Raw genomic sequence first — 13004 nt, 5'->3', positions numbered from 1 at the left:
TGCTATATCGCGGGATTTTGCAGTACTCTATACGTATGTTGTTAAAGTTACGTAGGTTTAAGAGTGTAGAATATGTTTAAGAACATACATAGTGTTTATAAAAGTGTGGGAAAGGTTAATAAGGGAGTGGGAAAGGTTAATAAGGGACTGGGAATGGTTTATAAGTGTGTGGGAAGGGTTTATAAAGCCTTAAAATATATATAAATACTAAAATAAATGTAAAGTTCCTACTTCGCAGATTTTCACCTATCACAGGGAGGTCTAGAACGTAATACCCACGATAAGTAAGGGAATACTGTATTAGTAGTAATTACTGTAGTAGTCAAAAGAAAAGTTTTCGAGCAGAACACAATTTTACTGTATCTAATTAAATTCAGCTTAATAAAATCATGACAGGAACAACTTTACTCCTAAAGTTTATTCATTTTCTATTACAATTTCAAGCAATCTGTCATCATGCAATATATTCTTCTGTTTAGTTTTTTTTTAACTATATGCCAAGAGCTATACAAATAAAAAAATAAACATGGTCAGTTTGTATAATAAGCAAGTAACAAAGATTATAGAACACTCTAAGCAGACATTTTTTAGATCTTAAAATTAATTTTTATAAAGTATATTTAATTTCCATTGTATATGTCTAAACTTCACATTTTCTCTAATTTACACTAATCCTTCCTTCAAACCATTTACATGACTCCTCATACCATTTTTCCCTGTCTACATAGCCATGAACATGAATGGCTCCAGTTCAAGTATAATTTTTCCCCCTACAATAATCTACAAGAAATCATGCAAGCTGCTTATCATTTTTGTTCTATCCAGATTAAAACCAAAAGCTAGAAAATCACTTCTATGAAACTGAAGGCTTGCTGCTGCTGGCAATACAGTTAGCCATTCTGCTAAGCCATGTGTGAAACCTAATAAATCACATCATTTATTTCAATGTGCTATTCTATAATCTTTGTTCTGGAAGGCTTGTTTTGTGGGTTGCACAAACTAGTGAAACAATATCCTTCCAGTGTTTCATATTTCCCAATTCATAACTAAATGACCTCCTAGGTATGCGGTAAGTCACAACATATCAGAATTTATGTATATTATTTTAAAATGTGCATACTATTTCAAAAAGCTTTTTAAAAAAAGATTTAACTCCTAACTTAAAGTGTGTCTGCTAGACAAAACACGTACATTCCCAAATACATGCCCAAAAGGTCTAAAAAGGTGTTTAAAAGGCTTTTCATTAGATTTCAGGTAAAATGAGCTTATAGAAATACAACTTTGCATAGTTCATTATTTGATTTTCCTATATTGTGGAATTAATTTCTCCTGAGGTTATCATGAAGTTTTGAAGAAAGGCAGACCTGAATTGGAATCTGTGGTCTGCCACTTAATAGCCATGTGGCCCTGGACAATTTTTAGCTTTCTCGAGGTACTAATATACTCATCTATAAAATCGAATCAGTATCACCTACCTCACAGGTTGTGGGGAAGATTAAAAATTCACAAATCGCCACATAAAAGTCATGTCATAGCTAAAGTGCCTAGCACATAGTACACATTCAAATTTCAGCTTTCATCGTGTTATTCAAAGCACAGCAATGATAACTTGATAAAATATAACATAGCATCTTTAAGTGTAAGAAAGATCTGCTCTTTAAATGAAACTTTTTTGCTAAAAATATCCAGTTTCAAAACCATAACACAAAAGCTTGACTACTGACTATTTTTCTTCTTAAGCGCTTCTTCAACTAGGATGCCCTTTCTATATCTCCTCTATTGTCTTCCTCCCACTTTATCTATCTGCTGAAAGAGAATCCAACCTCTGAATTCCTACTCTCTCACTCATTGCTGATATGTCATGGTAAGTGCAGATGTAGATGTGGTATGTAGATCTCATGACTGTGATATAAGGAAAAGAGTGGTGTAAATGAAGGGCTTTATAACAGGGACTCAAATATCAGTGAATTCCAAGATTGGATAGCTGTACTCACAATGCCAATTAATTTCACATCTTCCTTTTCAAAAGAATCTACTGCTGGGGACTCTAAGAACTAAAAAATAAGTTTAACTAAAATTAACACTTCGTTTTACATTTGCTAATCAAGAGAATTTTGAAGTCCAGAAAAGTAATTTAGCAACATTGTTATATTTATAAATTAAAATCTCAGTCCTAAAGACGATTTAGCAAAAGTGTTATGCTTTCTAGAAATTTAAATATAAGAAGAGACATTAATCTTACAGTAAAGATTGAGCAATTGAGTTACTGAAATTTTATTGAAGAAGTCAGAAATTGGTAACTTTTCAAATAGACTAGAAATCAGGTCACTATGCACGTAAAAATCATCTTTAAGAGGACTTCTTATAGACAAGTAATAGACATTTTCCAAGGTTACTACAAGAAATATATATATATATATATATATATATATATATATATATATATAATCCATTAAAAGTTAAAAAATAAACTAATCTTACTTGAAAATTATACTACTTGAATACCTGAGGCATAACCATGCAACCAGAAGTAATAGAAATGATGATATTTAACTTTACTACACATATGCTCTAATTCAAAAATGACTTACCCTTTGGGCTCTTTCTTTTAAATCTTGATCTTGAGCTAAAAATGACTCCAGTTGTTTCTGGACCTCTATAAGTTTTTCTGGATTGATTCTTTGTAACAAAAAGATAAAGGTTAAAATAAGACATCTCAATTTTGGAAACTGAAACTTGTACACAGAATTTTCCTGTTTTCCTTAGTAGTTTTAAATCTGTAACATTACTTATTTCTCATCTATGAGCCAGATTAAACTGAAATTACACTAGACAGATATCTGACTCTCTTACATATTATTAATAAAACAGGAAAAAGAAATGAAAGGTCAAAGACCTGTAAGCACTCATACTGAGTTAGTGAAAGATATTAAGGTTAATAACACAATTAGCACTGTTAACTTCTTAAGTCTATAAAGTTAGAAAGCAGCCTTTTGTGAGAGATGATGAATCATCAATGAAATGGAATAAATGAAATCTAAAGTCATTTGTATATTTCCATTTTCAGTCAAATATCATAAAACCAACTTCAAATAAATAAGTAGCCAAGGGACATTGCTACTGTTTTCCTTTTCTGAATATTAGGCATAATAAGAACTGTTCCTTAACGCTGTCCAGTTAGGCTACAGAAATAAATTAAATTCTTACAAGGATATGAGTTTCACAAAAGAAACCCACTCGTTTTCCTCATTTTAAACTGAACCACTTCGTTCACACAAGGCTGAGGTGATAATAGGTGGTGACAGATGAGGTGGTTTTAGTTAGTTTTTTTTATTACAGTAAATTTCAAAATATACAAAGGTAGACAACTTTCACTCAGATTCAAAATGACCACCTCACACCCAATCTTGTTTCATCTACACTCTTTCCCATTCCTGCCCCCAATTAAACAACCTTCCCAATTATTCTCCTCCAAATAAACACCAGGGTGTTTCAAGGACCCCAATACAAGTGAGCCTCTGTTCAATTCTGCTACCATGCAACCTAAATATCTTCAATGACAAGGGAATACAGTCTTCTCAAATGGACAAATAACCCTAAAAATTTTCATCCAAGAGGTTTTCAACCATCAATGTCTCTTAAAGCCAACAAGTTCTATTTTTTTAATTATTTATTTATTTGTATGTTTATTTATTTATTTATTTTTAGAGAGAGGGGAAAGGAGAAAGAGAGGGAGAGAAACAACACTGTGTGTTTGCCTCTCACTCGCGCCCCCAAATGGGGACCTGACGTGCAACCTAGTCATGTGCCCTGACTGGGAATTGAACCAGTGACACTTGGCCCACAGGCTGACGCTCAATCCACTGAGCCACAGCAGCGAGGGCAACAAGTTCTATTTTTAATCTTATTTTCTCCACCAACAGCCTTCAGAAAAAGTTAAAAACAAACAAAAAAGTCACAAGCCAAACAGCAGAACAGATTAGAGGGATACATACATAATCAAGCACAATAATTTCATACCTTCATTCCCCCAGCAATAACATCATGACACAAAGTAGTTCTTACCTGATTTCTTTCACAGGCACTTTCTTCTGGAGAAGCTGCTGTACCATCCCTTTTTCTTCTGAGGGAAGCAAAATTAGTAAAGCTTCACCATCCTCTTTATACCTAAACATAAAGCAAAATCTCTTCTACATCAATGCAATCTACATTTCATAGTTTAACAGTTTGATGAACAGGCAACATGTAAGCAAGCTCACCTAATTAGTAAATATTAGGAATACCATTTTATTTAACTTCTGTGACAATAGAAAATTGGGGCTCTAAATATCTTTTTTTAATTTTCACCACTACTTATAATACCTAGTGACTTTGTGGCTATACTACAATAGAAGATCTAGATCCAAAGGAACAAATCAATAAAACAGAATTTCTTAAAGAACTCTACCTATAGCAAGGAGACAATTTCTCATTCAAGCCACCAGAGCAGTGATTTTCAACTAGTGGGTTGCGGTGCACCAGCAAGCCATAAGAATTTTTAAAACACGCAATACCTAAATATTTAGTCAGGGGCACTGACCTCTTTTTCCCTTAGACTCTCAAATTTTCTTAAAGGACAAAAACCAACACAGCAACAGCTGTCCAGCGTGGGTGAATCAAAATTATGCCTAATTTTTGTCAGATTGGCAAAAATAATATTTTTTGTGTGTATGCTGCAGAATTTTAGTAATTAGTTTATGTATGCTATGTGATGAAAAAGGTTGAAAATCGCTGCACTAGAGTGCTGTAATAAAATTAGTCATTTAATAAAAATGAAACCCAATACAATAAAGAAATGAATCATCTTCCCAGGGACCTGAAAAATAAGAAACAGATCTCTACCAGGTAAAACACTTGCCTCCAATCTATGTACTTCTTTTCCCTTACCTAGTAAAATCTTATTTCATGCTGTACCATCAGAAATGTCTACATATGCAGGCTACAAGGCACCCACAGTTACTTAAGCTTCTTGTGCTATGTGAATACAGATTTCCCTGATACCTTAGTGTCAGCTATTACATCAAGCAGCAACACAATGGAATTGGGTATTTGTGGAAATTTTTTAAAGACACACACAAAAAAGTAATCTCAAAGCACTCTTCTCAGGTTCATTCCATAAGAGGGGCAAGTTTTTATAGTTAACCAAATAAACTATTTACTGAGAAACTGTGCCAGGGATAAACTGAAGAACACAAAGAAAGAGAAGGTGACTATCCCCATCTTCAGAGACCTAACAATCCAGTTGACACACACACACACACACACACACACACACACAAAAGTAAGAGATCCAAGAAAAAGCCCCCAAATGGTAAATGAGTGTCAAAAGACAACTACAAGTAATAAATGCCATGAACTGAAAGTGAAAGAAACTACTCAGTGTTAGCCAGAGGGGGGAAAAAAAATACATAGCAAATGGAATTTGAGGTAAGCCTTGAAAACAGAAAGGAAAAAGCCAAAGGGGGAAAATGGCATAAACAAAGAAATGGAAACCAGAAAATACAAGGCAAACTTAGAACTAACAACAGGAGAAACCCAGCTGAAGCCAGTATATATAAGTAAGCAGCAGGAAAGAATGCTATAAAAGTACATTACAGTCTGGTTTGGGAAAATCCTTGGATGCCTCTGTAGAGAGAGAGTGAATACCACCATATGTAAGCAGAATTTTATTACTGAACACGGGAGGGGAAAAAACTTTGTTGACTTATTCTTCTGCACTATAAAGACCGAAGGGCAATTTTTACCTTGCATGTTGACTTTTTTCCACTTCTACAGATAAGGTGAAACTCCAGTATAATACCTTTACAGAAAGAAGTAAGGGTGTGTGCGTATCCCTATCTATACACAGACACATAGAAAAGTATGAAATAAATCAGAACTGTTAAAAGTTTTAAGTTAATTCATATTTCTTTTTTAAATTAAGAGGCCACTATATACCAAGCAACAAAATAAGAGTAATAAAACAGGTGTAGTTCTGGCTGTCACAGAGCTTAGACTATCACGGACGGACAGACATTAAAACCAGTAAGTATCGGTAAAGTGGTGTTAGTATTAGAGCAGACATACAGGAAGCAAGAAGATCATATAAGGGAAAGTTCTACTGAATGTAGTCTAGGAATCAAGAAAACTGCTCTAAGGATATGACCTCAATCTAAGAGCTCAGACCTAAAGAACAATTAGAAATTAAACAGTATGGAGAGTCAATTTTCAAGGAGGCAAAAGCAGCAGTTGAGAGAGTTAAGTTTTATCTTCTTTATGCTTGTTTGCTTTTCCTAGGTTTTCTAAATGCATGTGTATTAAAGAATAAGGCTGAACATACACAGGGTGGGCAAAAGTAGGTTGACAGCTGTGAGTGCACAAAACAAGCTTATTCTTCTATTATTATTTATTATATTATTTTACCACATAAACAACAGTAAACCTACTTTTGCCCTACTAAGTAGATTTCATAACCGAAAAACTAGTAGCAAATACCTCCCTCATTGTATTTTAATACAGACTAGTATGACTCAAATGTTTCATCTTTACTTCCTATAAAGAAATATGAATTTAAAGCATCCCCCTAAGCAGTGTTGGACTAAACTAACTGTGAAGGCAGGAATTATTAATATATGAAGTAGTGAGGCAACAGCCTGAGCAGACAAGATATCTAAGAGACATCACAATTTCTGAAGCTCCAAGATTTTACCAGGGACTGGTTCAGCAACAAAGAGGACGGAGATACTCCTGACCACATGCAGTACACTTCCTAAAATGCCCTCAAGGCAGCTACACTTGCGGTGAAGTCAGTAAAAGGCTTATTTGGTGTGGCCCAAAAAACAATCAGGAAGGATGAAGATCAGTGGATTAAGGATAAACCCTTTTAACACCCTATATTCAAATTCAGAGATGGAGAGAAAATACATAGGCCCCCACTCTACACAGGGCCAGAACTGTGGCAAACGGGTAAAGGGAAAGCTCTGTGATATCAAAAAGGCATCCTCTAAAGGTCTCTGATCTTCAGATTGACTCATAAGCACGAATCGTAAGTCAAATAGTCTTATCTACCCATTCATGCTCCCAGGAAGAATCTGGGAGATTCAGTCACGATGAAAGTCACAAGAGGGCCATATCTAAACCTTTTAAAACTATAGCTAACAGAACATATATGTATATACATACACACACAAAGGCTGCATGAGGCTAAGACAGACCACGACGCTGAAATTTAGAAGAAAAAGATTCCCAAAGGAAAATGGGGAAAAAATGTCCAAAGTTGAATCCCACAAGGAAAGTATCTAATAAAAAGATCACTAACCCTTTTCTCTATTTTACATCACACCCAGCTTTTCCCAGAAACAATGAAGCACAGAATATCTCCCACACACCAACACCCGGTAAGCTTCTATTTCAAAAATAAAAGCTCTTTTAAAAAGAAGGCATAATCACATTTCACTTTTTTTTAAATGCTTACAAGAACAGTTTATTTACCCATGAGCTAGCTTTCAGATTTCAAAAGCAATATCCAAAGCCCAAGGCTAAGTATATGTATAAAGAGAAATAAATGTTCTTTATAAGACCTACATTTTAAAACTCCATATACTAAGACAAATTATCTTAAGAAACATTCTAGGCATCATATAAAAAGCCTAGAATCTGAAATAACAAAAATCTCATTTTCTCCGTCAGTATTAATACCATGTTACATTTATACAGCTCTTTAGAATTTATAGAGCTTCGTTTTACATTAATGTGCCAAACTTAAAAGCATCCAAACAATGGAGGAAACAAATAAAAAATAAAGTTTCTGGAAGGTCAAGAAGGGGAAATAGGGTGTTAGGGGGGAACTGATCACTACATATCAGAGATTTTCAATTTCCAATTCATTGCTTTTTTCAACTATACCAGGATTCCCTCCAGAAAGAAGGATGCTCACTAGATTGATCATGATTGTCTGCTATCTGGAAACTTGCCTCTACAACCTAGAGTTCACTAGTATTTCTAGCTAAAATAGGAGATCCAGACCTTTGGCTTTTGGAGCAATGGTAATTCTTCCTCTAAATAACCTTGAAACAGACTATGGCCAGAGGAAGAGAAAAAAGTCTTGCCAATCTGGCAATAGTTTGCCATCTACCCAAGGACTATTAGCCCTCAATTACTTCAATTCAGATTCCCCAACACAAACTCCATTCTAGCTGTGTCTTAAGTGTCCTTTAATTTTGCTCTTTCCTACCTCTATTGCTGTAGCGTGATCTGGCAGTGTTCACAACTGCCTAGCCACCCTCAGTTCCCCAAGCCTGCTTCTCCAGGTTACAAATTATAAAAGAATATACAGTATTCCCTCAATTATTGCGGGTATTACGTTCTAGACCCCTCGCGATAGGTGAAAATCCGTGAAGTAGGAACCTTATATTTATTTTAGTATTTATATATATTTTAAGGCTTTATAAACCCTTCCCACACACTTATAAACCGTTCCCAGTCCCTCATTAACCTTTCCCACTGGCTTATTACCTTTTCTACACTTTTATAAACACTACTTATGTTCTTAAACATATTCTACTCTTAAATCTATGTAACTTTAACAACATGTATACAGTACCACAAAATCCCGCGATATAGCGAAAAATCCGCAATAAATAAAAATATAATATTTTTTAAAAGCTCACGATACAGTGAGGCCGTGATAAGTGAACCACTATATAGAGAGGGACTACTGTAGTTAGAAAAATTCCATTTTTATAATTTTTTTAAAATGTACTAACATACTGCACATGAAAAATATTTCTAGGTGGTAGAATTTGGGTGTTTGTTTTGCCGCTGTCCAAATTTTGTAGAGTGAATAAGCATTACTTTTATAATAAAACTTATTTTTTTAAAGTAAAAAACTTTATATGCTTTTAATAATCCACACCTTTTTTTCATCACTCTTACTTCATTAACACATCCTAGTACTACTAATTTTAGCATATTTCCGTATTCTGACCATTACCTTTGAAGACAATGTACAAATTTGTCTTCCGTATCTAACATATGCACCATTTATACCTAAAATCTGGTCATTAAGTACAGGTCCCCGTATAACACGGTTGTTAGGTTCCTAGCAAATGCTGTGTTATGTGAATCCATATTATACGAAACAAAGAACTAGTACAAAAAGAAGGGTTAGTTTCCAAAAATTTTAAAAACATATCATTATATTTTTATAATTAAGAAAAATATCTTTATTAAAGCAATTTTCATCAAAAGTATTACATATTAATATGAATTAGGTAATGTTTTCTTTGTGATCACTACTAAGCTCCATTAACCAAATGTGTTTCCCTTTTGACAAGATATTCTCATCCTCTGAACTTTCTTCAGCATTATCTTGATTTCTATGCTCTACTTTTTGCAAAAAATCTGTTATTTTAGATTGCTTGCTTTTAGCATTATAAATTTCGTTATATGGTGCTAAGCACTTTTGAAGTTCTCTCTTAAACTCTGTGCTCCTTTCAGTGCAAGGATCTTCATTTAAGAAACATGACTCTAACTGTTCGGCTAAGTCTAGGCCTTTCTTACACTTTTTAGAGTAAACTGATAGGACATACATGCTTGAATGAAAAATTTTAAATGAGTTATCTTTTACTCTTAAAAGCTTTTATCACATTCAGTATCGTACAGGGATGTCCCTAATTTCGTGTTATATGGGAGTTCTCCCCAATTCTCTAACCATGTTGGAGGGAAACTGTGTTATGGAAAGCACCGTGTTATACGAGGGATACTTGTATTTGGTGCATAAACAAACGAACCACGAAGAGTTGCATTACTACAGCAAATTTCGACCAGTAAGCCACAAGAATTTTTAAAGCATACCTGACTATTTAGTCAGGGGCACTGAACTCTCTTCCTTCAGATTGTCAAATAAAAAATTACAACAGCCAACACAACAACAGACTTCTAGTGTGAACGAATCAAAATTATACCTACTTTTTACTCAGATCAGCAAAAAAAATTTTGAGGGAGCGTGTCGCGGAATTTTAGTAATTAGTTTATGTGTGCCATGAGGTGAAAAAAGTTGAAAATTGCTTCATCAGTATATAAAATACTGAATTTGGGGTCCAAAGAACTAATTTTAAATCCTAGTTGTACTATTCATAACCTTGGATAACAAGTCATTTTATCACTATATTTCACATTTTTTATTGGTAAGTTATACAATTTGAATGATATAATCTAGGTCCCTTAAGGATCTAAAATTCTATTCCTGCAACTACTAACACACTAGTCACTGTTCAGAACACAAGTCTAATCAAGAGGAAGAGAAATGGAGACAACTGTCAGTCACATGTATTCCACAGCCCTTCTTTTTTCCCCTCCCTGTTTCTCCTGTTCTCCCTATGCCTCAGCCTTACCTGTGGCAAACAGCCCCAAGATTCCTGCCACTGTGGAAGAACAGTGCAGTCAGCCATGCAGACAGACAGCCAAAGGAATCAGAGTCCAACTGTTCTGTTCCTCCTGCACATGGTACAAAGGAAAGCTTATTCCAGGAAAAACGGTATCTTTGGCTCACAGAATATATAAAGACTGTACACTAGGTTTAAGAAAGAGAAAGACAGGGAAATACATCTGCAGTCGAAGATCTTGGAAACATGAACAAGTATATCACAATAGGCTCAACAGTTTGACAAATGAAGTCCATCATTCAATAACTGGAAGAAAGCAAACTGGCTAACATATATTGCATAGAAAGCTTCTAGAACATTGATAAGAACAAGGATTTATGGCATTCCCAGGTCAAATGTGGAAATCATTAAACACTATCAACTTTCCCCAGAAAAATATTTTTAAGACTTAAGTTTTTAATAGATTTTGAACAAAAAGAAAACCCATTTAAAAGCAGTACTGATACCACCTAGAGGTATACTTTCAGGATACTGAGTTAACTATGATTAACCCCATTTTACAGAAGAAACTGAGACTTAAAGAGATTAACAACTTTTCCAAGGGTACATAACCATCAGATGACAGAGCCAAATCCAGTTTCTTGACTTTTATGGACAGTGTCTGATCAACTGTGCTGTGGGATATGTGTCTCTTATGTCCAAATAAAGAAGAAAAAAATGCATATATTTTAATGCATGATCATGAACGATAGCAAATTAAAGTGATCTACCTTACTTCTCCAAGTACCTGGCTTTCATGCAGTCTAAAAGCACTGCATGGGAGGAGCAGCAACTAAACTTCATTAAACAAAAACAGATGCTTTGGGGTCAAGATGGAGGAGTATGCATGAGAGCCCTGCCCCTGGCCAACTGTGATGACTGTGGTGGGGTCTTTACGATGGGTACCACAGGTGGTGGTACCTTCCAAGCAATCAAAGGTTTTCGCTATTCAACAGTGGGAGTAAATCACAAGCTACAAGGGAGTTTGACAGCTATGAAAACCAGGGCTCCGCAGCCGGGAGGTAGCTTTGCAGTCTGGCAACATCTGTTTTACATGATCGACTCAGTATGGTTCAAGTCAGAGGGAAGGAGGGACCCTAGAACTCCACCATGAGTGGAGATTTAACAGGAACCATCCTGACCACAAGAAATGGACCAGTGGCCATGGCTGAGTCAGCCGAGACGGATGGCATTCTTCTAGCTTTAACTAAAGGAGCGAGAAGATTTATTCTAGCTTTACTCTAGATTTAATTAAAGATTTGCCTCTGCACAATTTCCCAATGGTCTTCAGTTTGCTAAAGGCCCCTCCCAGTTGCCTTCAGCCCAGTTATCTTCACCTTTTGGAGACTATCAGCAGAATCAGCAGGACTGCTCTAACAGAGTGAGCTAGAGTTCAAGAAAAGCTCTCAAAACATTAAGTTGTAGACTGTTCTTAAAACCACAGGTGAGACAACTATGGCCAAATAGGCTACAAAGAGACATTTAGCACTTTCTTCTAAAGGAGCATGGGGGTGGGTGGGGTGTTAAAAGATAATCCATTTATTTATTCACCTTTGGACTGCATTGGTGATCAAAGTAAATGTCTACTATCTTTAAATGAAAACATGTTAAGTGCTGAAAAGATGAAGGACCACAAGGCAAACAGCAGTGAGACTGGCCATCATTTCTTTGGGAACTTTTGCCTGGCTTTGTGTTCTGCTAGTCAAACAATAAGGACTCCTGGACTCCTGGAACTTGCTTCTTCTTTAAAAAAAATTAATAATAATAATACCACCACCACCAGCTGCTTTGGGCACACTGGCAAGAACACAAGTTGTAGAGTCAGAAAGACCTGAGTATAGTCTCAGCCTTGGTACTTCCTGATTCAGTTTGGACATATTTTACCTCATAACTGAGTAAGAGTTCCCTAATAAGATCTCTTCCATGAGGCTATTATAAAGGTTAAATGAGTTTATTCATTATTCACTCAGATATTTATTGAGTGTTAGGAAGTGGCTAAGCTCCTTGTGTGGGTGCAGGAGAGGCAACAAGTCTTCCTGGCTTAAAATAAAGTATTGCCTCACTTATTGCGGGTATTACGTTCTAGACGCCCCCATGATAGGTGAAAATTTGCGAAGTAGGAACATTACATTTACTTTAGTATTTATATATATATTAAGGCTTTATAAACCCTTCCCACACACTTACAAACCGTTCTTAGTCCCTTATTAACATTTCCCAGTCCCTTATTAACCTTTTCCACACTTTTATAAACACTACTTATGTTCTTAAACATATTCTACACTCTTAAACCTACGTAACTTTAACATACGTATACAGTACTGCAAAATCCTGCAATATAGCAAAAAATCCATGATAAATAAGTAAATATAATATTTTTAAAATCCTACGATACAGTGAGGCCGCGACAAGTGAACCGCGATATAGAGAGGGACTACTGTAATAAAAAATATTAGTGAAATCTCCCCATGAGCATACTAGTGAAAGGCCTCCTTGGGAATAAACATCATAAATTTGCTAGTGTGAGAGTCCTCATCTATGAGATATTAATAACAGGATGTA

The 13004-nt window shown here is 35.3% G+C and overlaps 1 protein-coding gene and 1 pseudogene across 1 annotated transcript in view; one reads left to right on the top strand and one right to left on the bottom strand.

Annotated features, from left to right (window-relative positions):
* The window catches only part of LOC150018872 (putative ATP-dependent RNA helicase DDX10), a 324877-nt gene that overhangs the window by 272301 nt on the left and 39572 nt on the right, over positions 1–13004 (bottom strand). Inside the window, exons 10-11 of the mRNA XM_090265897.1 lie at positions 4066–4167; positions 2592–2679 (exon numbers count right to left, since the gene is read on the bottom strand). Coding sequence (XP_090122023.1) covers positions 2592–2679; positions 4066–4167 — 190 coding nt within the window. The remainder of the gene's footprint in view (positions 1–2591; positions 2680–4065; positions 4168–13004) is intronic.
* Positions 11276–11832, top strand: LOC150018874 (mitochondrial import inner membrane translocase subunit Tim17-A pseudogene; annotated as a pseudogene).

The sequence above is a fragment of the Furipterus horrens genome, unplaced genomic scaffold (genome assembly GCF_987537825.1).
Source record: "Furipterus horrens unplaced genomic scaffold, mFurHor1.1.pri manual_scaffold_2, whole genome shotgun sequence".
Taxonomy (NCBI): Eukaryota; Metazoa; Chordata; class Mammalia; order Chiroptera; family Furipteridae; genus Furipterus; species Furipterus horrens.
This window is presented reverse-complemented; position numbering and strand designations above follow the sequence as displayed.